This window comes from Vespa mandarinia, chromosome 9 (assembly GCF_050613455.1).
Source record: "Vespa mandarinia isolate Hongniang chromosome 9, ASM5061345v1, whole genome shotgun sequence".
Taxonomy (NCBI): Eukaryota; Metazoa; Arthropoda; class Insecta; order Hymenoptera; family Vespidae; genus Vespa; species Vespa mandarinia.
In genome coordinates this window covers 4,582,975-4,608,466 of record NC_140818.1, presented here as the reverse complement: position 1 = coordinate 4,608,466, position 25,492 = coordinate 4,582,975, and the positions used below count along the sequence as shown (strand labels likewise).

Below are 25,492 nucleotides of genomic sequence, written 5' to 3'. Positions count from 1 at the left end.
AACGTAAGATAACGTTACTTCACAATATTTAATGTATTATTTATTATATCAATATGTTTCAACAACAATATAATGATGACACAATATTTTCATAGTAACAATATTAATTTTCTGTGTTCATTTTTGCGCATTATAGATAACGATTATTGATATTTTTAAAATACATTCATAGAATACAAAAGTATAGTTGTTTAATAAATACATGAGACAAGCATATATATAATCATCTTATGGTAGAGAGAGATCTTATAAATTTCGAGCAACAGAATGAATAACTGCCAGTTTCATTATTAATCTATAACGGAAATGTATGAAATATAATTTTTACATCACAATAAAATGTAAACCCATTCCAAGTATAGACTAAAATGTCTTATAATCATTTTACTCAAAGAGATATGTGTATACTATAAGGCTAAAAAATATTTTTATTATAATCATATTACTAAAAGGCATAAAAGTTTCAAAATATATAAGCAATATTTTGGCAAGAGTTAATGTAAACAAATAGATAGCTAAATTGTTTCAGCAAAGAAATGAAAAGATTTATCATGATATTTTAATTAACATACTGTTATTTTAGATATTAAGTCAACAATAGTCAACATGATCATTTAGTCTTTAAAAATGCATAGATATATTTACAGTTATATCATATATAGATACATATATGATATCCTACATAATATACAAATATGTATATGTATTTATATATATATAATTATAAAAAATAAACGATGGTTATGAAGTGAGTAAATGTGATCCATTCAATAGGGACTGCTGCTTCTTATCATTTATATGATATGCGGCAGAGATTACTTATTCGAACATATAATGAATTATGGTGATTTTCCACATACGTGTCTGGATGCATACATGTTGTTTCTTACATCAATGCTGAGATCTAAAAATACAATCTAATATGTTATTCTTACTTTATCAATAACTCGGGCCAAACAAGTTTCTTTATCTCTCGCTAAATCGATAGTAAAAAAATATATATTTTGTAGTTTTAAACATTCACTCTTTGAATTATCGCAAAACGATAGGAAGAAACCGGTGTAAAAAAGTTTTTAATCAATCTCATCTCTCATTCAGAAACTTTCTATTTTTTAATCTAAAGCTCTTTAAATAATGTAATTAATAAACGATTGATATCAATACTCTAAACTGCATGTCAAAAGAAAATGATTGATAAGAGCATTTGCTTCTTTGGTTGTACGAACACTTAAATATTAATGGACATACATATACACCTCAGATACGTCGTAATAAATACTTAAGGAAATAGTACTCCCACTCATCTTTTAAATGTTATTAAGACATGAGATGGTCGTAAAGATAGCTAAATAATAGTAGAAAATACTAAAAGATCTTTATGTTCATTTGAAGAGTTCTTTATCAAGGCCACACTTATGTTGGTGTCTTGATAAATTCTAATTAAAAAACAACAAGATTTATAGAAAAACATCCATAAAGGGAAACTTTAAATATTATCTTTACAGTCTAATTTCTCTTAAATAAGATTTGTCAATGAGAAAATTATTTTTTTATAGAACAAAGTTAGAATATTTTACATTAATTTCAAGTTATTCTTCACATAAAATACTACCTATTGGCAAAAACTAATATTGGTAAATGTAAATTTGAGACCACATTTTATAACTTTTGTCATTTTTACTGTAGCATATATCACTTTATCTTAACTGTGTGGTTAAAAGTATCAAATTGTATTTCAAAAAGTATGCAATTGTAGTAAAAATATGTATAGTAATTATCGACTATGATTTTTAAGTCTGAATTTTCTTTTATAAATTTCTCAGTGTTATTGTTATTAAATATTTACTTATTGTATAAACATTTAAAGTATCAATTACATTTATACCAAGAATGCTTACTATAGATATCTCTTTTTAGATGAACAGCAGTTCAATAAAATGGAAAATCGAACTTTCGGATGTTTTTTAGGGTGCACACCCATCTCGTCTAATTTCAATAAATGCCTTTGTGGGGTGCCCTCACCAATTGGTCGAATACTTATTTGGTCGAGTGTGAGATTACTCTACAATGAATTTTAATAAAAATTTATAATCATTTTGAAGGCCCAAGCATTCACTTAGTAATTGTTATTAAATACGGAACACGCGCAAGGCACAATACTTTCAAGCTATCACACGTGTTAGGATCAATTACGAAATTAAACAATCAAAATATAAAATTAGCACCAATTTAGTTAAGATGAGCAAATGTCATAGTATCTAAAAATTAGATTCCTTGCAAGCTAAAATAATAGCTGCAAGAAAAAGCCACACTAGCTATCATTTTGATACGACTTTACAAATACGAATAATAAAAATACCTTCCTGTTTACATTCATAATTATAATGAATGTAATTAAAAAATAACTAATATATAAATTTTCAATATAAGTTAATTAATTATTGAAATTCCCATAATAATTTACCCACTTAAATGGATATAAAATAGATCAAAATTTTGGTGTAGATATATAAAACACGTTATAAAGAGCGCATATAAATGTGAAACAATTTTACACTGATCATATATGTTAATATCTAACAATATTATCCAATGTAAACATAGATAATAAGTTGACACAAAAGATTCTTTTTTCCTTCTCGTTGACAATTGCATACAATACCAATCATTCAGATTCATTATTATAAAACATTATACATTATGACACATTTTGTTTTTCTTTTCTGTTTTGGTTCTTTTTTCCTTTTTTCTTTATAAAAGTAAAACCAAATACCTGGTTTACATTTTATTTACGCAGTGTCAGAAGACATGTTTCTTTTTTTTTTTGGAATTACTCTTCATTTCTTATATTGTCTGTCGCCTTATCTACTTAACACATTACCTAATGTTACACCCTGAAGCTTGATTCCAAGTCATCAGAAGTTATACAAAGGCAAAGTTAGCATTAGCATCATCATAAAAGATGTTTCGTTAATTTATGATTAATATGTTATTATTGAAATGGTTAATCTCAAATATTCATATCGTAGAGATGTGGAGGAGCACCTACCACTGATGGCATTTGACAGCCACGTCGTACTAATAGGCGAACCGAAGGACCACCATTACGAATAATTTCAATCGCTTCCGTGTGTGTCATATTTTTAGTATTGATACCATTTATTTCAATTATTTGATCACCAACCTAAGAATTATTGTGAAAAAATAATAAATTATAATCTTATTAATAAACTTCACATAAAACAAATACTTACCCTCAATCGATTATCGATAGATGCAGGTCCATTTTCAGCAATTTGCAACACAAATAGTGGCATATTCTGAAATTCGCGTCCACCACGTATACTAAATCCAAATCCTCGAGTTCCACGCGTTAATTCAACAGCATGATATTGACCTCCATCTCCTTCTCCTGTTGGTTCATCCTAAGTTATATGAAATAATTCAGGATTATAAAAGATCTGTATAGATGAACATAATATTTATTATATAAAAAATAATATAATAACAATTAATACCTTTTGAGATAAAGATGTGCTGCTACAACAATCATCAAGAGGATAACCAATTGTTAAGGTCACAGAATATCCAGAATCTTTGATTAGATTCACGATATCTTTATGACATACATTTGTTATATCAACGTGATTAACAGCTAATATATGATCTCCAACATTTAATCGCCCACATCGTTCCGCCGGAGATCCTTCAATTATTCTACCAATCGTAGAGCCAGCTTTATTAACTGACGATATAATTACAAAACCAAATCCTTCATTTTCCATTCTAGTGACTGTCACGTCATAAGGATATTGGAGATTCATTTGTCTACTATGTATTATTATATCATTTGAAGCTTGGAGATTATCTTGTAAATGTTCTTGAGTATTAATACGGCGACGTATTCCCAAAGTAACTCTGCCATTTTGAGCTGCAGCTATCATTAATTGCACTACATGATGGTGTGAAGAATTCATTACACTTTCTCCATCAACAGACATAATTAAATCGCCCGTATTCAGTCTGTTATCAAGATCTGCTGCACCACCAGGTACAATATGACCAACAGAAACCTGCTAACCATTACATACTATTAGCTCCAGTTTCCTTTTCACATTTATAATATTTGTAAATTATAATGTTTATTAGAACTAACCTGAGATCCCTCTTCTGTACCACCTACTATTCTAAATCCAAACCCTGTATCTTGTCTGACTAATGTCACAAGTGTCTCAATCCATTCTATATCAGGTACAATTGGGCAAACCAATTCATTACTATATTGTGGATACCTTTAATCAACCAAAAGTAATCATGCAATTATATATATATATAAAAAATTAAATTTAAAAATTTTAAAAATAAAACTAAAATGTTAATATACCGTGCTATAGAACTGGAATGTGGTTGTTCATGTTCAAAGCTGGTAGTTTCCTTTCGCTTATCCCAAATTTCACCAGTGTCAACATTTTGTTCTTGACCAATTGAATAAACATTATAATCTGTTTCATTATATTGGGAATGCGATTGAACAGCGTATAAATCTTTATAATAATCGGAATGTATACTTCCATTTTGTTTTAATATATTTTCATGATGAGAAATGTTAATAGAATATAAGTCATTATTTATATTCAGTTTATCATTTGTTACCCAATCATGTTTTGTAACATTTCTTACAGATTCATCATCCAAATTTGTCATGGTAGCAAAGCTGTCTGTTAAGTTCGTAATGTTTGCTTTATATGGATCAGTATAATACATGCTATGACTATATTCAGAATATTTATATCGAGTATCAAGTGGATTCAATTCATTTTCACTTTGTACTTCATTCCAGTTTGGTCTACTTGCTGCTGTAGGAGATTTAGGATGACTTCTTGTATCTATTAATGGTGTTTTTGGTCTGCTAGGTATTATTGTTTTAGATTGAGTACTATAAATATCTGCAGTAGGAGTCTTACTTCTGAAAAAATCTTGAGTGTTCTTTTCCTTCTTTTCTTTAGATTTTATTGTGGTCCTTTGAACGTGAACAAGAGCTTCTTCATTGCGTGGACAATCTTTTAATACTTGGACAACCTCTGAGTGACACATATTTCTTACATTGATATCGTTTATACTAACCAATATATCACCTTCCATCAAATTCTTACAACGTTGGCGATCCAATATCTTCTTAACTTTTTGACCATGCGCAGAATCTGCTATAGTAAAACCAAATCCCATTGCTCCTTTTACTATAGCAATACTTAGAAATTCTGATTTGGAAGACACAGGAGAATCTTTACATTCATTAATTTCACTATTTTCTGATAAAAGAATATCTGTACTACTTGGTCTCTTAATTGTATTAATTTTGTCTGAAATGCAAAGGTCAGGCATAGAATTTACAGATGTTGTAGCAAGATTTTCACCATTCTGCAAATTATGTACTGGCAAAAATGTAGAATCTAGAAAATTGAAACGTGAATTTGATTGTAAAGGAGGTCCCAAATCCATGTACATGCTTGGTTCTTCGGTTAAAACATCTAAAAAAAATTTGTTAACATAAAAAATGTAATAATTATTAACTCCTAAATTAATTATTAATCCTATCTTTAATTTACCTGGTGCATTAACTGCTATCGTAGTAACAACTTCAGTATTTGGATCATTCGGATCAAATGGTAATGGATAACCTCTACATACTTCTAATGTAACAGTTTCACCACTCCCAATTGATTTAAATACATTTACCATTTCATTGTGAGTGAATCCCAAGACACATGTATTATTTACATATACCAATACATCACCTATAAAATAAAATTTGTTTTACTGCAATTATAACTTTTTATTGTAAACTATAATTTTACTAAAATATAAAAGATGTAAAATGTTTAAAATTAGTAAACTACAAAGTTATACCAGTTTGCAGCTTCCCATCCAACCATGCTGGACCATTTGGTACAACACTTTTTATTTGAAGAAATTCTTCCACAGTATCATCACCACCAACTATAGTAAAACCTAACCCTCTCGCACTTTTTATCAAAGTAGTTCTTATTCTTTGACCCTTTAATTTGTCTGGATTTCTTGTAAAATTTGGACTCTTTCTATCAATTAAATTCTGTTGTGCTCGTTTTGCTTGCAGAACCGGATTTTCATATTGTGTCCTACGATTTACATGATCAATAAAATATGTCCCATAAAGAGTATCATCTATTTTTTCCCATCCATATGGTAATTCATCATCTAAACATTCTTCTAAAGATCTTTTTTGAAATTTTGACAATCTTGGATCCAGCCAATGAGATGTTCCTGTATTATGGCTAGAACGTATTAAAAAATATATACATTTTTTATATATTTCTCTATTTCCCAACTTAATTAATCAGTAGTCTATATATACATACTCTATAAAATACACTTCTCCAGTATCTGTAAAAGCTTTTTCCCAATTTGGTGGCAAAGGTCCAAGTTGATCTTCAGTAGCTTGATTACGATTAATTCCACCTTGTTCTTGATCCAAGCTACCAGTACTTTGTTCAGATCCTGTATTATACATATATGTTGGTGGGATACGGTGATTCCTTTCATCATTACTACTAAGAGTTAATATTTCCTTGTCCATACTTTCTCCTTTAAAAATCAAAAAATATGATAAATCTTTTTATTTAATTTAATTAATAAAATTAAATAAACAATCATTTACAACTTATTTATTTACCATCATTTGGATTGTCAACGGATGCTGCATCATCTGTTTTTGTAGCCATTTTACAAGGCTATTTAATACCTCCTCAGAACCCTAAGGTGATACATTATATATTTAGTGATATAAAATTTATAAAATAACTCTTAAATATAAATATATATATATATATATATATATATATATATATATCGCATAATTAATAAAGAACACACGAGAGTGATCAAGGAATATACAAAAATAGAACAGATCTTTCTTTCTTCTTAGGCCTGTCAAGCGCGTCAACGAAGACAACAATAGCCACTACAGTAATCGTCCGTCGTATGCATTACTCGAATCTTATCGTATTACAGATTCATCATGTTTATCACGACAACGCATATATATATATACGTATATAATTGTAATCTTAGCATATACACACCCTACTTCTCGAGGACAAATTTAAAAATGATGTAGTCGAATTAAATTTGTAGTGATGACTTCGTAAAAGCAATGCGCGATATTTGAGAAATGAAACTGTAAATGTTGACACAAACGTTCCTGATAAGAGAGAACATCGAGCGTCCTACATCTTCAGAAGACAGGTGTCTCTAGGAAAATTACATAAAGCAGAAAAGGAACGCGACATAGAGCGGACGTGAATGCATTCTTAGGAATGCATTCACCCAATACTCAGCGCAGCCCACATATCGCGCTTCATTGAATAGAACTTTCTATTCGTAAAGGAAACAACATAAGTATCTAATAGAAAAAGTATGTAAGTAAAAACGATAGATTTTACGGCATTACAGATTATAAGATCTGTAAAATTACGGAACTTATAAATTTTTAGAATAAAGACTAATTATATAGTTGTTCATGTAAGCCATAATAACGCTTATTATACATATATTCTTTGTAAAATGTTTTTTCTCTTGTCTTTATTAGACTCACGTTGCTTTTGCTGCCCGTACGTCCTTTCACGCGCAACCATCATGCTATCACCCCACGATGATTTCCCAGGCCGAGATGCGTCGGCACTGAATCACTCACATATCACGGAAATACTCATAGTTTCAAAAAGATATCGGTGAAATGAAACGCACTCATGCGATATACGATCACATGCGACACTATACGGCACTGCCATCAACTGCTATCGAATGCAACGAGGCATTTAACCGCGAACTAGTACATAGTGACTCTCAAATTTTTTTCTATTCAATTTGTTTCATTTATTTTTTCACTTCACTTATTTTATTCAAAAACAATTCGTTGATATATTTATCATAATAATATGTTTTATATATATATATACAATTTTATAATAGGAATTATAACATGTAAAGTGTATTATCTAAATATAAGAATCATATAAGAAAAATAAGGTTGATTATCGCTGAATTAACTAATCGAGGTATTGGCGCTAGTTTCGCTTTTTAATATGGGAAGCGCGTATAATGTATAAGCATTCAGATTTTAGATCGTTGAGATCATTTATTTTAATAATATTCTTGTCTATAAATTTTTACATAAAATATAACAATTTGTTTTTTATAAAAAAATATTACAATGTAACTGATATAACGATTGATATATGTTACATTATACAATATTATTAAAGCTGCAATTCTTTTTCATCTGGAAGTTTTTTAAATAATTGATCAATATGTTTATCTGTAATTTCATTTAAAGATTTTGGATTCCATATCGGATTTTGATGTTTAGTAATAAGTAAAGCTGTAACACCTTTAATAGAAGAAATGTTAGATAATCATAATATATTTTGTTTTATATACAATATGGAGACATATATATTAATCAATATGCTTACCTTCATGGAAGTCAGTATTTTTGTTCAAGTAGGTACAAATTAATCTAAATTCCATTTTTAAACATTCTCCTAAAGTAAGTTTACTGCCTTTTTCTATACTTTGTTTTGTAACTTTCAAAGATGTTGGAGACATTTTTAGCAGTGTTTGTACTGTTTTCTTTGCCCATTCAGAACCATCGTTATTTAATCTTAATAATAGAAAAGAAAATAAAAAAATATATCACGTAAAGGTACCAGAATAGATATAACTATTTTTTTTATACTTATTGATTATTTCTTCAACAGAAGATGAAGAAAAGCATTTTTCAATTTTGTCTATATATGGTGATAAAGAGAATTCATTCATTAAATGTTGAAGTTGATATTTACTTAAAATTTGTTCAATATCATCAGTGTCCAACTTTAATAAATCATCTTTTAAATCCTGAAGTCTTTTAGATGGGACATAGTGTGTTGCAATACCAGCATGAAATACATCAATGCCTAAAAGCAAACTTTTTGTTTATTTATAATATTCATCATTTAAATTTTAAATTTCATTTCATTACCTTGCAATCTATGTCCTGTAAGACCCAAATAAAGACCTAATTTTCCTTTTAATCTAGAAAGAAAATAACTTCCTCCAACATCTGGGAACAATCCTATTGCAGTTTCAGGCATAGCAAATAAAGTATTTTCAGTTGCTATTCTGTATTTTCCATGTACTGATAAACCAACACCACCTCCCATTGTTATTCCATGTATCATTGCTATATAAGGCTTTTTATATGTACCAATTAAATAATTTAATCTATATCAAGATTTGACAGTTTCATAGAAGTATAAATTTGATAGTAAAAAAGATATCAGTCAACTTAAATGGATATAAAAGTTTCAACATACATGTATTCATCTCTAAAGAAGTTTTCTGCCAATGAACTCCCATTTGGTTTATTTAAAGCAGTAACTATGGCTTTTATATCTCCACCTGCACAAAATGCTTTATTTCCTGCACCTTCTATTATAACTAACTTTTTGGTAGATTCCCATTCCTTCAGAATAGGATATATCTTTTGTACCATAGAAAGATTTAATGCATTTAGTGCTTGTGGCCGATTCAGTGTTATTATACCCTTATCTCTTACCTACATATAAAGCAATGTTTATATAAACTATTATATATATTAAATATATATTTGTTTCTAAACTTACATCTTGAATAAGGACTTCATCATTATTGGTACTTGTATTCATCATTTTGTTATTTCTTATATCTTCATTAGGTACTGGAATTTCAGTAGGTGGTTTAGAATCCGGTTGAATTTTAGGAAGGATAGGTTCAATTATAGGACCTAACATGATTCAAGATATGACTATGGTCTTATGAAAATTCTTTATTACGTACATATAATGTAATTATTAATATCAATATATAGATTCTAGAAAACCTGGTATTTCTATGATTATAGATTGCTTAGATGGCCCTTTTGGGGATTGGATAGGTGGTTCCTGATCAGGTAAAATTACTGGTTTGGGATGTGGAGTACTTGAATCAAATATTTGATTTTTACCTGAATTATCACGTACTAATAATTGCCTAACACGATTACGTGTGGTAAATACTCCGTACTTAAACTTGTTCATAGAATTTTTAAACTGTTTCAAAATAGAGATATGATTAAATTTTATAATTACTTATATTCTATTAAAATTTAAATTTTAGTTACCATTTTTCCTTATGATGTAATATAAATGTGGTAAATGCAACTTGTTGATTTGTCGAGTCACTTGTGAAAGAGGTTAAAAATATTTCATATTTATATCACATGCATTCAAATTACTATGTGAATATAGTATATAAATCTATATTAGTGTGTCATAGGTAATTATATATATGATTAAAAAAAATTATTAAATATGAGGTTATTTAACTTTCTTAATAAATTCAGTTCTTAAAACGCGTGTGATGTAAATAATTTTACTCGCAGTTGCTCGCAATATCATTCATGTGCATTCTACTTATTATTTATTAAAATTAAAATTATTATTTATTAATTTATAAAATGAATAAAAATATGTAAGATATATTTGTCATTGCCATTACAAAAATATTATATAATAATAATACAGAAGTATAAAAGAAAAATTATTTTATATTAAAATTATTGTAGATGTTCACTGTATATATATTTATAATTAATGGATGTAAATTTATGAAATAATAATATAATTATAAATTTTCACATCAATTATTGTCGTGAATTGTATTATTAACATACAAATAATATTAATAGCAATTTAGTAATACAGATTTATGGGAAAACCGTGTTTTGAAATTCCCTCCCAATGTAATTTTTTTGTACAAGATAGTACATACATACGACATGATGTAACTTGATGTAATTTTTTTGCCTCGTATGAAACGTTACGTAGGAAATTCGTGTGAGAGGACTGCTAAATTGTGATATTGATTTGCCTTTAATTTTTAAGTTTTTTTTTGTATTATACAGGAAATTTTTATAGAAAATTCTATTTAAAATATTTTCAATTGTAGGAAAGTATTATTTATATATATATATATATATATATATACATTAATTTTGTATTTCATTAAACTATTGCAAATATAAGAAAAATTTTTACTGGAATACTTAATAATGGATCATCGAATATATAAAATTTACAATCAAGAAGACTTTAATCGAATTACGAAAGGCATCAAAGTGGCACAATGTATGCAATCACGATCATCATCTGGTACGTATATCTAATCATTTTGCAATTGCTATTATTTACTGTTATGAAATTAATTCTTTGTTAAAACATCTGGCATTATAAATTAACAGTTTTACATATTGTCAAATTATGTAAAATAAATGTTTGATGCAATATATAAACATGACTTTATTATATTTAATAAAGTTTATATTTAATAAATATTTATTATATTTAATAAAAAAACGTAATGATGATATCTATTCATATATATAATTATTTTTTGTTGATTTTGTAATATAGATATTTATTATTTATTAATATATTATTACTTTCATTTATATCCATGAATTCTTGATGTATTAATTATACATTTTTATACACACTTTAATTATAAATGATGTTATAGTTTCAGAAACAGAAAATGTATTAACTCAACTTGAGGAATTAGTTGTATCAGATTCCTTAAGCTGTTCTTTTTGTAATACTATATTTGAGGATAAAAAACACCAGAGATTACATTATAAACTAGATTGGCATCGTTATAATCTTAAACAACGTTTAAATGGCCTGAAGTCAATTAGTGAAGATAATTTCAATCTTTTAGCGGATGAAGGTATTCTCATTTTAATTTTAAATTGTCCATATTTATGAAAGGTATTTTTATACATATTATATATTATATGTATTGTAACAGGTGATGTATCCAGCCTTTCTGGTAGTGAAGAAGATTCTGACAATGAAGATGATACAGGTACTTCTGAAACGGGAGGGTCATCAAGTCCGTATACGAAAAATAGTGAATCTATAAGTAAGAATGAAAGTTCATCTATTGCAAAAAGTAAAAAACAGGAAAAGAAAGGAAAATCTGCAGAATTAGTATCTGATAGTTCAGATACAGAATGTAATGAAGAAATATCTAGAGAGAAAAAACTTCAAGAATTACTTGCTATTGCTAATCGTCATTCCAAAGTATTTTTTGAAAATGATGATGGAAATATATTTAGTATATATAGGTGTTTACTTCATAATAAAAAGGTTTGTTAGTTATTTATAAAATTATCATACAAAGTATAGATTTAAGTTAATACATATAATTTTGCATGTACAAATGCAAAAATTATGTCTTGTAACTTGATCCACTTTGTTAGAATCACTTGGCGTGTCTATACTTGCCAGATCAGGAGAGATGCACTTACGTTTTAGGAAATTCCTGAGATGGACAATCAGATGATAGCTCAAGCATTGAATAGCGGGAAGAAAACATCATGGACCATTATCATGGTTGGAGGTGGACATTTTGCAGCAGCAGTATTTCAAGGTTTCTATCCAATTATGTAATATACATATACATAATTCTACAATATACATATGTAAAAGCACACAGTAAGAGGTTACCCAGTGGTAGGAATTTTTAAATATTTATATTTTTTAATTATTATGCTGTTGTACTTTCTTTTTATTTTTAGGTTGGGACGTTGATATTTATGATGCAGTATTTAAAATAAATATTTAATTATTTTTATTCTTTTTAAGTCTGTAAAAATATAATAAAGTTAATCTAAATAAAAAATAATCTAAAGGGAAAAATATAATAGGTCATCTTCAATGGAAATGGGATTTAAATTTTGTATTTTAATTTTGCAAATTTCAGATGGAGAACCAATAGTGCATAAAACCTTTCATTCTTATACTGTTAGAGCAAAGCAGGGTACTGCACAAACTTCTCGTGACAGTCGTACATTGGGTAATCATACAAAAAGTGCTGGATCAAGTTTGCGTCGCTATAACGAAGTATCTCTCATACAGGTTTGTGAAAAATAAATTTTAGATATAATACTTTATTATACCTAAATTCATTTTTATGAATATATTCATATATGATTTAGCATGTGCAAGAAATATTGGAATTATGGACGAGTCATATCAACAATTCATCATTAATTTTATATAGAGCTGTGGGACCACGTAATCGTACTATACTTTTTGGTGGTAAAAATCCACCTTTAAATAAAAGTGATTCCAGATTAAGACCATTACCGTTTCCTACCCGAAGAGCTACATTCAGCGAAGTTAAGCGTGTATATGATATACTAAGTACAATGGAAATATATGGTAAATATTTATATTAGTTTTCATAGTAAATTTCATAATACAATCTCTTAAATATCAATATACATTTAGGTTCTGCAGCAGATTTTACTGATTGTTTCCCTATTTCACCACGACAACCACCACGAAAGAAGATTTCCAAATATGATTTATTAGTTGAAGTAGCAGAAGGAGAAATAACTTCTGCAAGTTCTAATGTTAATATCACGAATGATATAAATAGGCTTAAAAATAATGAAAAATTTAAAACAATGCAAGCATCTCCAGAAAAGCAACATAGGAATTCTCGCGCACACATTGATAGAGCAAAACCACGTAAAAGTCCATGTCGTCCTTTGCCTGGTATTTTATTTTGTTATCATTAAGTAATAACTCATAATTACTATAAAATATAATATATAACAATAATAAAAAATTTCTAATTTTTGTATTTCAGATATTGTTATCAAATTGGCTTTAACATCTACAGAGTCTGAAACCAATGAAAACAATAGTTGCACTAATAATCAAGTAGATATGCCTCTAATTGAACATAATATGGAAATTGATTTTAGAGAAAATTTACTCGCTTTTCAAAATAATGTACCACGATATATGAAAAATAAGAAAGCTCGTAAACAAAAGAAAAAAGTGAAAAAAAATCACACAGATGGTAGTGTACTATTTACAATAAGTACATTTAATAACATACATTTGTCTAAATATAACATGCTTTTACGTGTAGAAAATATTTTAGTTATTCTATGCAAAAAATTTATAAAGCGATTTATATATTATGTAATAAAAAATGTTTCTATGTGAAACATTAATTTTTTTTAGAGTCTGCAGTAAATGAAGTATTACATAATGCTAAAGATCAATTATGGACTGCATGTGAATTGGGTGATAATGAATTATTAACTTCTACAATAGATATTTTATTAAGTGAAGTTAAAAAATTCGAATCGTTAGAGGAAGAAAGCGAGGTAGATACTCAGACATTTTTAAGTATGGAAAATGTGATAAAATTGTTAAATGATGGAAATGAAGATGGTAACACAATGCTTCATTTAGCAGCAGTTGGAGGACATTTAAAATTAATATGGTAATATATTTCAAAAATATTTGTGAATAAATGTAGATAATAAACCTTTTTTACATCATAGGAAATTTCAAAATCTATAATATTAAGTGTTAAGGATTTTTTTATAATTATAGGACATTATTAGAAATTGGTTCAAATCCTTGTAATAAAAATAAGAAATTACAAACACCTTATTCAGCTTCAAAAGATAAAGAAACTAGAAATACGTTTAGAAGATTTATGGGTACTTATCCTGATAAGTTCAATTATAGTAAGGTATTTTCTTTTTTAAGTTATTAAATAGTTCTAAATATTTACACACACAAATTAGTCAAATATTTTTTCACGACATATTGTTTTATGTTAGTCACAAATACCTGGACCACTTACCGATGAAATAGAACAAGAAGAAACGGAAAGAAAGAGACAACAAAGAAAAGTGAAACGTGAGAAAGAAAAAATAAAAAAACGAGAATTTGAGGTAAAGAAGCAAGAGGAAGAGGCGAAGCAACGATTTTTAAATTTGAATGATAAGGAAAAGGTACATTTTTTGAAATATTAAAAATGAAAATATGAAAATAAACAAATTATTGTTCTTTTTTTATAGAGGGCATTAGTCGCAGAAAATGTTTCAAAAGAAAATCGTACTGTCCGATGTTTCCAATGTGCTGTGGACATTACAAATCAGGTGCCTTTTAGTTACAGCTCAAATTATTTTTGCTCTATGCCTTGTTTAAAAGAACATCGCCTTCATAACAAACATATTCTCTAATGAAATATATGTTCAGAATAAATTTTATATGAATTGAAACATACGATAAAATAATATAGTTACGTGCTTTAATTATATAGTTAAACAAATATTTTAAGTAATTGATAGAAATAATTCATTACATAAATAAATAAACAAAATGTGTTATGCATATATTAAATATTAATTTTTAATTTAGTTCAATATAGAAAATAATTCAAATAAAATTTAATTTTCTATTTATTTGTCATTTGCTGCGCTTCTATGTGTATTATAACTTATGATGTATTTACTATATCATATTTTGTAATTCTTATATTTTGCATAATAATCTTTATTGACATATATACTTTATATTTGGGTAGAAGAATGTTAGGACATGTATACTTTATATTTGGCTAGAAGAAATAAATGTTTTTTAAATACTTTCATTGAAGATACATAATTTTATATATAAGATTTTAACAGACCATTATTAATATTCATGTGTTAAATTTAAACGGAAATTTTATAAAAGATGAATAAAAATTGCACAATTTATGGGGACATTTGTTTGAATGTAAGCATAAGAAAAATATTTGCATATATATTGGAATATATATATGTTTTTAAATACTATACTAAAGAATATATAATTAATCGATCATAAATTCTGCAATATCAGTTCTATGTTTGTTAATGAGACTGTAACAATTATTTACAGAATTATCATAAAATAAATGTGATAATCGCTGTGTACTACGATTTAAAGTAAATGTACTGAATGGGAAAAAACTATCAAGCGTATAATTACAAGAATTAGTATCATGAATAATTGGTAATTGATGTCGTGAATTACTTTCAATTATTGTATAACAATATGCCAATTGATATGTTCGTGCTATGTCAGCAAAATTATGCACGACTTCAGATTGACATGATTTAAGAGGGTTTAATTTGCACGTTACAATTCTAGGTAGATCTAATTCATGTAGACACATCATACCTATAAAAAATAAATAACTTATATTAGCAAACTATATATAGAGTAGGATATTTAATAAATAGATACATCCAGTTTTATTAAATTTCAAGTTTAGTGATATTATTCTGACTGAATTTGTTCTGACAGATTTTTTGTAAGTAGTATTTGTAAACATTCGAAACCAAAAAGATAATTAAGTTTTCACATTTTGTGTCTCACTCTGTGTAATTAGATTCATAGTACTTACTATTTTTTGTACCAATAAAATCTTTGTGTCTAGCAGTCACAATAAAAAATAATGCTTGACAAACAGAATAAAATACAGGATGATTCATTGGATCATCACTGACATAATCTGAACTTTCTTCCATATTGATATAATTATGTATCCACTTTGCTAAATTGGACTGTGTTTTTTTTACTAATCTGAAATAGTTATGCGTTTTAGATACATTTATAACATATAAAATAGAACAATGATACAAGTTAAAGAAACAAATTTAATAATTACCCTGATGAAACAAATGAAGCTGCAGCAACTAAGCTTGCAATATATGATAAACATGTATGTCTCAATATAATCGGTACATTTGGATCAGTTGCTTTTCTCCAAAGCCAGTCTAAAAAAGCTTCTACAACTACTACTTTAAAACTACAAATGTAGAACATGATGTATTGCACACACTGACTTCCATGTGTGGGTAATATTATTGTTTCAAACATTTTCAAAATATCAAGATAAAGCTTTTTAAGAGACTCCATGTTTAATTCTTCCTTCACATAACAGGTATTATATATAAATTTAAGTATTTGTTCCATGCATACATTCAAAGTATGTGCTATTGGATGTAATGACTTTATATTTTCTTTATTTTCATTACTTGTATTTGTATTAGTATCAATTTCATCATTGCTTTCCATTGCATCATCTTCATCTTCTTCATTGTCTGATCGTGGAATATTTACATCTAATACCATTAACCTTAAATATATTACAATAAAATAGTATCTTTTTTCATCAATTATTACAAAATACAAATTTTAATTATGAATATTATTTGTTTTATATATTTACCTGTTAATAATTAGTGATAGTATATCTGACCTTAACTGAGGAGCATATTCTAATAGTTGAAATAATGAATATATATAAACTTCATGAACATGTGTACCATGTATAATATATGGAAACCTTAGCCTTAGTGATTGCAGTAAAAGTTTACTAGACCTGAAATTTATAAAAAGCAATTTATTTTCTTTTACTGCTCATAAAGCACTTTTAATATAACTACTAAAAATGTATAATACTTGCATTGGTACAGCTTTCAAGATTTTACGTAAAACATCATGTATATGGTTTAATCTATCTACATCTTCTTTTCTGTATTCTCCTGCTTCCCATTCTATATCATTTTCTGCTAAAAAAATTAAAATAATTTTGAATACACAAGCGTATACCTTTTTTTGTTTTTAAAAAGAAGTGTTTAAAAAATTTTCATTTCGACAATTATTTCAATAATAAAATTAAAAGTTTACCTGGCTTAAATAACTCAACAAGTTTATCTATTATACATTTTCCATGATAAACCTGTGCACATATTAGATCTTCTAAAAATATTTTATAAGCAGATATTACTTCTGATGACCTGTCAATCCAATTTATCTGAAGAAGCACCTCAACAAAGATTTTATGAATAGGACCAAGCAATGATACACATTGTCTTACTTCAGTTAAAAAGTCTGCTAAATCAATATCCTGAATACAATTTTCCAGATTAATATTAACTTTAAAATTTCAACTTCACTTGTATAATATAATAAAGTATTTTATCATTATTTACCTTGACATTTGAATTTCTCAAAGTACATATTAAATCTTCATAATCTTTTATTCCATTATTACTTTCAAAATTTAAAAGTATATTTTTAATATTTTTTGGAAGTTTGAAATATACCCTGTTAGATTGTTTCACCAATTGTGATCTGACACCCGGCGATTTTAATATAGATGACAGATTGCTAACTCGCGATGAGACAACCGACATCTACAGAAAACATACGTTAAATTATTAAAGCGATAAAAAAGGCAATTTATTATTAATAACTGCGGCATTTATATTGTTCAATTGTTTAACGAAACAAAGTTTTGTCAATATTGCATTGAACTTTGATTATATAAAAATAAAATTAAAAGACAGATACACAAATAAGGTTACGTCAATTAGACAGAGAGAAATTAATGATTACTTACTTTTATGATTAAATTTTTTAATTTTCAAGCTTCTATATTATAAAAGTATATGTTATTCATGAATTATTATATACACAAACAATGAACGTACTATTTACTATATTTGTAACTAAGAAGGTCAACATGTGGTTACATTTCGCATGCCTGTAAGAAATTCTTCACCACTTATATGCGCCATGTTCCGAATTTAACATTTGAAGTAACATGTAAATAGAAATTTCTCTAACAAATTATAGTTTTTTTTTATTTCTCTATATCTTTGTGGTCGTTTATGTCTTAGAATAAAAACGTATAAGAAATCCTCTATATTGCGGTGTGAGAGAGAAATAATTCTTTTGTTATTTTGGTTCACTATTTTACTAGCACTTTCCTTTCTAAACATTTTTGCTTTAGATTTGAAATACTAATTTTCAATATATATTTTAATTGAATAGTATGTAAACAATACATGATCATAGTTTTTTATTGTTTTTATCTGGATAGATTTTTCTACTAATATCAAAAAAAAATTTAAGAAAATCTAAACAAATATCGGTACATATGAATCTAAATTCAAAATTATTGTAATGTTTGTTTTCAAATTTTTTCGAAGCTCGTCTCGTATAGTAAGATAAATAATACGAAAAGATGGATAATTTTAGTAAGCGATAATTTATTTCAGTTAGGAATTATTAGAAAAGGATAAAAATGTATATAGTATAGAGGACATATTACTTATCAATTTTTATTATATTATATCAGTAACTTAATATTATTATATTTTGTAAAACTTCATGTTTTCTTTAAAATAAAACCGTGGCATCCAGGATAAGACGTGTGAAAGAATTTGCGTGGCAGTCAATAGGTTATGGTTATTAATTCATACTCGTAAGTTTAATAAATGTTTTGATTATCAAATATGTATGTAATATAGCGTATATTGTTGTAATATTATTACATAACAATAATTTATAATAATCGAATGTTGTAAAGTTAATGTTTAAATAATAATAGATTTCAATATTTATTTAAACATAATACGAATGCAAACATAATGTAAATGTAAAATAATGATAAAATTTTATTAGGCGCGAAACTCATATTCATTGGTGGCTAAAGTAGTACAGACAACAAATATGGATGACTTTGATAGATATATAAAGTCAAACTACACAGTTTACCATTGAGTCAAACATCTCATGAACAAACATCTCAGCTCTTCCAATTTCGTAAGTTTAAATAATTTATTCCTTTGATTATTTTACATTTATTTATGCTATGCATAGTATATATGTAGTATTATAATATGAATAATAGCAAATTTTTTAAACATTATATAAATATTAATATAATGTGAGTATAAAGTAATTTTAATGTCAAATTTTGTTTGATGCAAATTTCAACCTTTGAATCTTTGTTGTTTGATGTGATGGTTGGAATAATTTTGACAGGTAATAAATTTTACAGATACTTGTAATATAATTTTTTTTTATATTTATATTTCAACTGATAATTATTGAAACATAAGTTTATTAATTTAAATGATATTTATATTTAAAATATGGTAATTTATAAGTCAATTTTATATGATTAATATATGTATAATTAACCTACGGCACAGTAAAAATATACAAAATGATCAGTTGCACATGAAAATACAGAAGGTATAGACTCTGTACATTAAAATAACAAAACAAAATTTATATAAACATGTTTGATTTGACCTTGTTTATAAGTTATAATTTGTTATACAGTTAATATATAGTTTATCCAAATCTGAATTGACTTGATTTTAACTTATTGAGATATTTAAAATCGATAATATACAAAATAATATTCATATCGATAGTATTGAAATACTTTGTCAATTTGTGCATCAAGACTGCTTTTAAATTCGTACCATACCTAGCCTGTTTCAATATGTTTAACAATTAATTGATAAGATGTATTCATGTCTGTATTGAAGTTAGAAATGGTCACTCTGAATAATTTCTTTGAAGATAGATAAGCAGTTATTACATCATAAAACGAACTATAATTCAAAAACAAAGTCACATCAGGAATGTGTTTATATGAATTTATTTTAGCGTGTAGAATACACATCTGCTGTACCTTCAATATGCAATCAGATATCTTGTATATATGTATATAGGAATAATACAATGATAAATTTTATTGTGTATTTTCTAAATTTACAAAATAGTATTACAATATATATAATTACAAGGAGCCTCTTACCATTTTTAATTTAAGTAAAATATTAACTAAATTTTACATGTTTTTGGAACTATATTATGAGTCAAAGTAAATTGGTAGATCTTTTTGTTGTTCTATCAATGTTGCAAGTGCGTTTTCCAAATTTTCTGGAAGATGATCTAAAAGCATTCGCGGCATTACTACCATTTTTGTAAATTCTTCTGGCTGTGCCCACCGCATTTCATATTTCTTTTCATTTTTCTTTTTCTTACTATAAGTAAATAAAAAAATATCACATAATTATAGAAATATATCAATAAAAACTAACTAACTTACTATATTTATAGATACCTTCTTGTATCTGTTTCTGTATGCTTACATCTTGCCAGATGTAATATAAGACCAGCATTGTAAAGTCTCATTTTTGAAAATCTTCTTTGTGAAATATTTGATGTTAATACTGTGTTTTCCTAAAGACAAATCGCATAATTCATTAGACATAATCCAAATACATACATTCAAGTATTCATTTGCTGATGTTTATTACCTCATTATTAGTAGTTTCAGAATATGTTAATAAAGGAGACTGTCCTGGTATTGAATTAATGATATCAGAAGTTGTCCATGTTTTGTCGAGATCTTGTTCAGGTACACCATGTAATGCATAACCAAAACCATTAAGAATTACTCTGTACTATTAAAACAAAGAAAATTATGAGAATTAATAAAGTTTCATATGTTAATTCCATGTTTCTACAAGGTATAAAAATTATAAGCAACAGAAAAAAAAATGATAGTAAAAAAATATATTGGGTTGGCAACTAAGTGATTGCCGGATTTCAAATAAGAAGGAAACGACAAAATCCGCAATCATTTAGTTGCCAACCCAATACCTTTGGTAATCGACATTCTGCAAGAGTGGCAAGCAAAGATGTTCTTAAATCTTCTGTACTTTCAACACTCAATCTCGTTACAAGATCATCTCCAAGGGTTACTGTTAATACAAATTCTTCTGTAACTTTAGCAGCACTTCGGCTAATAACTCCAGCTGTTTAAATAAATTTATTTTGTATTATTTTTTACTTAAAGTGATAAAGAAAATATTACAAGCATCTGAAGATATTACCTGGTGTAGAAAATGCATAAACTCTTAAATTCGGGTATTCAGAACGTAATAGTATGCCCAGTAAAACTGCCACACCAGCACCTAAACTGTGACCTATAACAATTTCATGAATAAGCAATAGTAAAAAATTCGTCATGTTACATAAGATTATTCTATTATTTAATTTAATAATAAAATTATAGTAACTTACCAGTTACTGTAAGGGTATATGTAGGATATGTATTAAAAGCCATTTCTAAGATTTTATAATGATATAATTGTTTTAAAAGTGCTTTAGCTCCTAATATCATACCCTTATGTGCCTACAAAACAAATTAATTTTTGTTTTAAATAATGCGCATAGACGCACACACAAGAAATCGCATTATACGTTTTATAAATACGTTCTAATAATGAGATGAATATAAATATTAATAGATAAAAAATATTTAATTTTATATCTACTATTCAAAATACCATTAATCGATGCAATTTTAATGAAGAACGTATAATGAATCATTTATCTCTTTTTTGTTTTTATAATTTACAAACATAATTACCATGCTTCCTGAAGGTAATCCAAGACATTCAAATGTCTCGGATGCTGCGGCGATATCTGTGATTAAATCTCTCAACGACAGAGAGCCTCGTACAATTATAACGATACTAGATGTTTTATGATCGACTATCACGCAAAAAGGTATCTATAATTATATACAAAGATGTAAATGTTTTATGATAAGATATTTTTCTACTTCTTTCGAAAATAAGCTTACCTCACATAAATGATTCTTGAAACTAGCGAATAAAATGTCATCATTTGATAATTTCGATATGTATTTTACCCCCGATAAGTTACAGAAACAACAATTGTCGTTCAGGATGACTTTCCGTTTTTTTCTGGCAAAATATAATGATGTAACAATACTAAATCGTACGAAAGATTTGTTTAAGTATGTCATGTTATGAAATTTACCGGAAACAGGCACAGCAAGTTAAGTTCGGTATTAAACGAAAACATCCTGTACATATATGTTGATAACAAACGAACAAATGGCCATAAGATGCAATCGATAATTTAAGGAAATGATGTGCATTTTCCAAGGTCATCCAACTGGGAGTTTCAGCAAAAATATCGCGTGCATCTAAAAAGAAAGGTTTTAATGGTTTTATCTTTATATTCTCATTAATGAACCATTGTTAATTGATAGTAATCGTCGAATGAAATTGGATCGATTTGTATACCAACAGTATATTTCGGCCGAGAAAGTAGATTTAAACTTCTCAATTCGTGTGTTTCGCGTTTCTGCCGAACTCGCAGTAGAATTAAGCCTGCCATAATGTCAGAAGGTACCAAATCTGTTCCTCGAAATAGTGCGCTGAGAAGACCTGGAGAAAAATAATTATTTATAATATATGAAACAGTCTAATTATATTAATCATATTATTATTTATATTTATATTAATTATAAGATTTTCAATGTCATTTGAATTATTTTTTCTAATACGTTATGCTATTTAAAAAAAGTCCTGCCTATGCAAAAATCTGAACGAGGATGACGATGACAATTTTTGCAAAAAAATAAGTTTCAAGTCAAAATTTTTCATAAAAAGGATAAGGTAGATCGTCATGATTTCTCTATATAACTAAACGAATATTCAAAACTTCCCTGTTCTATTTCTTTCACATGTTGTTAATTTTTTTCTTTTATTTATTTATTTTTTTTTTTTTTTGTAATAAACGAAATCGCGATATAAGAGCAGAAAAGATAATGAATATCGCTATCCAAGTTCTAATTATAAATGTGGCAGGACTTTTTAAATCAGGCGTACCTATGTCTCACCAGCGACATGTTGGAAGGTCTCATTGGCCTTTTCGTCTTTCCTCATCCACCAAAGGAATTTGAATCTTCGCCGCCAGTTTCGCGATATCTTTCCATGCTTGATTGAGTCGTCTAGATCTTTCTCGCGTATATCCAAAGAGCCAAGAGGATCGAAAACAAGAATAAAACCGAAGATGGTAAGGCCGATAAGGATCCAATTGAAAAATACCATTGCCTTTACGATGCTCATTGTGTACTGTTCTATTTCGCAATCTATGTTCTTACTGGAGATCCAAAGCGTTCCCAAAATGTTCCAATTTATTTCTGGTAGAATCATGAATATTCTGCAAATATATAAAAACGAAAGAGAAAATTTTTAGAATGTGTAAGTAACGATTTGTTTGCTGATGATCAACAATTTACATGCAAGAAACAAAATAGTACTATGATTTTGTTGGAGATCTCTTCCTCTCTCTCTCTCTCTCTCTCTCTCTCTCTCTCTCTCTCTCTTTCTTTTTGTTATTTAAAAATGTAGTATTATTATATTATTTACTTACTTCACTGTGAGAAGCGGCTCAACATAACGGCGAGCGTGTGTATCCGTTATGGATCCTTTACTACTATATCTTATGATAAAAAATGTAATAATTATAACTATACCAAGGATGGTTACTTCTCCTATTAAATATACACGGACTACATCGCCTCCTAGTTGACATCTCCAGGTACTTGCGTAATATTTTACGCATCCTATTCCTATCAAGATCAACCTGTAAACATATGTGGAAAGTTTTGTTATAAAAAACAAAAGACAATTCATGGTATTTATCGGATTACATTTAGAAAATTTAGAAAATACGGCAATAAATGAAAATCATAAAATGATTAATATGTTTACGTAGATAAAAAAAAAATGTGACGTCAATAAAAGACAATTGATATGCTAATTCTCATTCATTGCTGATTACTCACCAAGTAAGGCGTATTAAAATTTCGAACAATCCAGGGTATACAAGATCATCCGTGGCTGCCAACCATTTTCGGCCGAAAAGCTTCAAGGCTGGCATTTTTCTGTAAAATATTTATTTGCAAAATTTGTTATACATGGATACACGAGGATAATTTTTTATTTTTATCAATTTATTACAATATAAATGACGATTTGATAAATCTATAGCTGTACAAACTGTATGTAGAGAGATCCAGAATAGTGATCGTATGAAAATTCTTTGAAAACTGTGGTCTCTAATCACGAGGTTTTCAATGTTCCATAATATTGAAAGGATACAGCATTTTTTATAATAACTATTTTCTTAAAATTTGTATGACCGTGCGTACTTTAAAACATTAAATTTAGAATTCATTGAACACTCTGACATGACGTAGAGAAAGTTCCAAGAGAAAGTCTTATATCCTTTACATCCGAATCTATTGATAGATAATAGATTAGAATGAACTACGCCATTGTGAATGGTATTTAACAGGAAGAGGAAAAAAAATCGAGATATATTATCTCATTGAGAAATTTTCATTATTTCATAATGATATGATTAATTGTCAGAAAAATAAATCACTTTATTGTATTTAATTTTCATAATGAGTGATGGTGATAATGAATGATATATGTTATTAGTTTGTTTTTACGCGTATGTATGTAAATTAATATTATTCATGAATGAAGCTTGCTTATTAAATATGAGATTCAACTTATAATATAATATATAAGATATAATATTATTTTTGAAATTATCAAAGAAGAATGTGAAGTTATCTCGCAAGAATATCACAAAGAAAGCGATATTTTATTATCGATAATGATAAGAACATATCAAATAAAGAATCATTAATTTTAAAACAATTACCTGACAAAAATTTCTTCTCTTTGAAACTTGACAAAATTTCTCTTCCCTCACAATTGATAAATCGCACTTTTTTCGTCGTAAACGTACAATAACTGTAGAAATATTTTACTTTTCATAAATATACAACAACATAACGTAACGAAGATTTAAAGGATGATAGTGACGGTGAACGAATTGTTAGA

General features: G+C 27.3%; 5 protein-coding genes across 13 annotated transcripts; 1 reads left to right on the top strand and 4 right to left on the bottom strand.

Moving 5' to 3' along the window:
• Window positions 1–554: 554 nt before the first annotated feature.
• On the bottom strand, window positions 555–7,791 carry LOC118443252 (membrane-associated guanylate kinase, WW and PDZ domain-containing protein 1). Its single transcript, XM_035869933.2, has 11 exons — window positions 7,631–7,791; window positions 6,710–6,790; window positions 6,396–6,621; window positions 5,908–6,311; window positions 5,607–5,795; window positions 4,385–5,528; window positions 4,157–4,292; window positions 3,519–4,076; window positions 3,255–3,425; window positions 3,050–3,184; window positions 555–2,062 (listed from the first exon to the last, which is right to left on the bottom strand). The coding sequence occupies exons 2-11, from the start codon at window positions 6,756–6,758 to the stop codon at window positions 1,898–1,900; spliced, it is 3,177 nt and encodes a 1,058-aa protein (XP_035725826.1). The 5' UTR covers window positions 6,759–6,790; window positions 7,631–7,791; the 3' UTR covers window positions 555–1,897.
• A 393-nt stretch (window positions 7,792–8,184) lies between these two features.
• LOC118443253 (3-hydroxyisobutyryl-CoA hydrolase, mitochondrial-like) lies at window positions 8,185–10,578 on the bottom strand. 2 transcript variants are annotated; one of them, XM_035869938.2, is made up of 8 exons: window positions 10,217–10,578; window positions 9,938–10,145; window positions 9,702–9,841; window positions 9,393–9,634; window positions 9,059–9,300; window positions 8,774–8,993; window positions 8,511–8,698; window positions 8,185–8,425 (listed from the first exon to the last, which is right to left on the bottom strand). In XM_035869938.2, exons 1-8 carry the CDS (start codon window positions 10,217–10,219, stop codon window positions 8,295–8,297), a joined length of 1,374 nt encoding a protein of 457 aa, XP_035725831.2. In that variant the 5' UTR covers window positions 10,220–10,578; the 3' UTR covers window positions 8,185–8,294. The 2 variants fall into 2 exon arrangements, with proteins under 2 accessions (XP_035725831.2, XP_035725834.2); XM_035869941.2 differs by having other exon boundaries at window positions 8,191–8,425; window positions 9,702–9,775; window positions 10,061–10,145; window positions 10,217–10,573.
• A 328-nt stretch (window positions 10,579–10,906) lies between these two features.
• LOC118443272 (tRNA endonuclease ANKZF1) lies at window positions 10,907–15,379 on the top strand. Of its 2 annotated transcripts, XM_085659341.1 has the most exons (12): window positions 10,909–11,246; window positions 11,614–11,820; window positions 11,902–12,242; window positions 12,411–12,525; window positions 12,859–13,013; window positions 13,094–13,319; window positions 13,389–13,658; window positions 13,753–13,968; window positions 14,136–14,400; window positions 14,514–14,655; window positions 14,747–14,920; window positions 14,987–15,379. In XM_085659341.1, the coding sequence occupies exons 1-12, from the start codon at window positions 11,147–11,149 to the stop codon at window positions 15,149–15,151; spliced, it is 2,376 nt and encodes a 791-aa protein (XP_085515467.1). In that variant the 5' UTR covers window positions 10,909–11,146; the 3' UTR covers window positions 15,152–15,379. The 2 variants fall into 2 exon arrangements, with proteins under 2 accessions (XP_085515468.1, XP_085515467.1); XM_085659342.1 differs by lacking the exon at window positions 14,987–15,379 and having other exon boundaries at window positions 10,907–11,246; window positions 14,514–14,650; window positions 14,747–14,913.
• Window positions 15,380–15,611: 232 nt separating this feature from the next.
• Tif-IA (RNA polymerase I-specific transcription initiation factor RRN3 homolog Tif-IA) lies at window positions 15,612–18,531 on the bottom strand. 3 transcript variants are annotated; one of them, XM_035870001.2, is made up of 8 exons: window positions 18,437–18,521; window positions 17,936–18,139; window positions 17,631–17,850; window positions 17,407–17,512; window positions 17,170–17,322; window positions 16,606–17,076; window positions 16,342–16,520; window positions 15,612–16,115 (listed from the first exon to the last, which is right to left on the bottom strand). In XM_035870001.2, the coding sequence occupies exons 2-8, from the start codon at window positions 18,137–18,139 to the stop codon at window positions 15,766–15,768; spliced, it is 1,683 nt and encodes a 560-aa protein (XP_035725894.2). In that variant the 5' UTR covers window positions 18,437–18,521; the 3' UTR covers window positions 15,612–15,765. The 3 variants fall into 3 exon arrangements, with proteins under 3 accessions (XP_035725894.2, XP_035725893.2, XP_035725895.2); XM_035870000.2 differs by having other exon boundaries at window positions 15,615–16,115; window positions 18,346–18,531; XM_035870002.2 differs by having other exon boundaries at window positions 15,615–16,115; window positions 17,407–17,509; window positions 18,346–18,531.
• A 1,564-nt stretch (window positions 18,532–20,095) lies between these two features.
• On the bottom strand, window positions 20,096–25,451 carry LOC118443237 (diacylglycerol lipase-beta). 5 transcript variants are annotated; one of them, XM_035869889.2, is made up of 14 exons: window positions 24,596–24,888; window positions 24,421–24,519; window positions 24,006–24,218; window positions 23,470–23,792; window positions 22,871–23,014; window positions 22,602–22,770; window positions 22,402–22,525; window positions 22,186–22,329; window positions 21,837–21,948; window positions 21,647–21,739; window positions 21,414–21,568; window positions 21,068–21,214; window positions 20,872–20,990; window positions 20,096–20,791 (listed from the first exon to the last, which is right to left on the bottom strand). In XM_035869889.2, the coding sequence occupies exons 2-14, from the start codon at window positions 24,513–24,515 to the stop codon at window positions 20,617–20,619; spliced, it is 2,013 nt and encodes a 670-aa protein (XP_035725782.2). In that variant the 5' UTR covers window positions 24,516–24,519; window positions 24,596–24,888; the 3' UTR covers window positions 20,096–20,616. The 5 variants fall into 5 exon arrangements, with proteins under 5 accessions (XP_035725782.2, XP_035725784.2, XP_035725781.2 ...); XM_035869891.2 differs by having other exon boundaries at window positions 24,636–24,888; XM_035869888.2 differs by lacking the exon at window positions 24,596–24,888 and adding an exon at window positions 25,311–25,451 and having other exon boundaries at window positions 20,097–20,791.
• Between the last annotated feature and the right edge of the window lie 41 nt (window positions 25,452–25,492).

Coding starts and splice junctions, on each gene's coding strand:
- LOC118443252 (XM_035869933.2), bottom strand. CDS start 6,758: ATGGCTACAAAAACAGATGATGCAGCATCCGTTGACAATCCAAATGAT. Junction 6,312..6,395: donor GGAGAAGTGTATTTTATAGA/GTATGTATATAT, acceptor AATACGTTCTAG/CCATAATACAGGAACATCTC. Junction 4,077..4,156: donor GTACAGAAGAGGGATCTCAG/GTTAGTTCTAAT, acceptor TGTAATGGTTAG/CAGGTTTCTGTTGGTCATAT.
- LOC118443253 (XM_035869938.2), bottom strand. Junction 8,994..9,058: donor TACAGGACATAGATTGCAAG/GTAATGAAATGA, acceptor GTTTGCTTTTAG/GCATTGATGTATTTCATGCT. Junction 8,426..8,510: donor AAATACTGACTTCCATGAAG/GTAAGCATATTG, acceptor CTTCTATTAAAG/GTGTTACAGCTTTACTTATT.
- LOC118443272 (XM_085659341.1), top strand. CDS start 11,147: ATGGATCATCGAATATATAAAATTTACAATCAAGAAGACTTTAATCGA. Junction 13,969..14,135: donor GAAAAAAAATCACACAGATG/GTAGTGTACTAT, acceptor AATTTTTTTTAG/AGTCTGCAGTAAATGAAGTA. Junction 14,401..14,513: donor GGACATTTAAAATTAATATG/GTAATATATTTC, acceptor TTATAATTATAG/GACATTATTAGAAATTGGTT.
- Tif-IA (XM_035870000.2), bottom strand. CDS start 18,139: ATGTCGGTTGTCTCATCGCGAGTTAGCAATCTGTCATCTATATTAAAA. Junction 17,513..17,630: donor TGTTGAGTTATTTAAGCCAG/GTAAACTTTTAA, acceptor TAATTTTTTTAG/CAGAAAATGATATAGAATGG. Junction 17,077..17,169: donor CTATCACTAATTATTAACAG/GTAAATATATAA, acceptor AATATATTTAAG/GTTAATGGTATTAGATGTAA.
- LOC118443237 (XM_035869888.2), bottom strand. CDS start 24,515: ATGCCAGCCTTGAAGCTTTTCGGCCGAAAATGGTTGGCAGCCACGGAT. Junction 22,771..22,870: donor TCGGCCGAAATATACTGTTG/GTATACAAATCG, acceptor CTTTCTTTTTAG/ATGCACGCGATATTTTTGCT. Junction 21,740..21,836: donor ATATACCCTTACAGTAACTG/GTAAGTTACTAT, acceptor AAATTGTTATAG/GTCACAGTTTAGGTGCTGGT.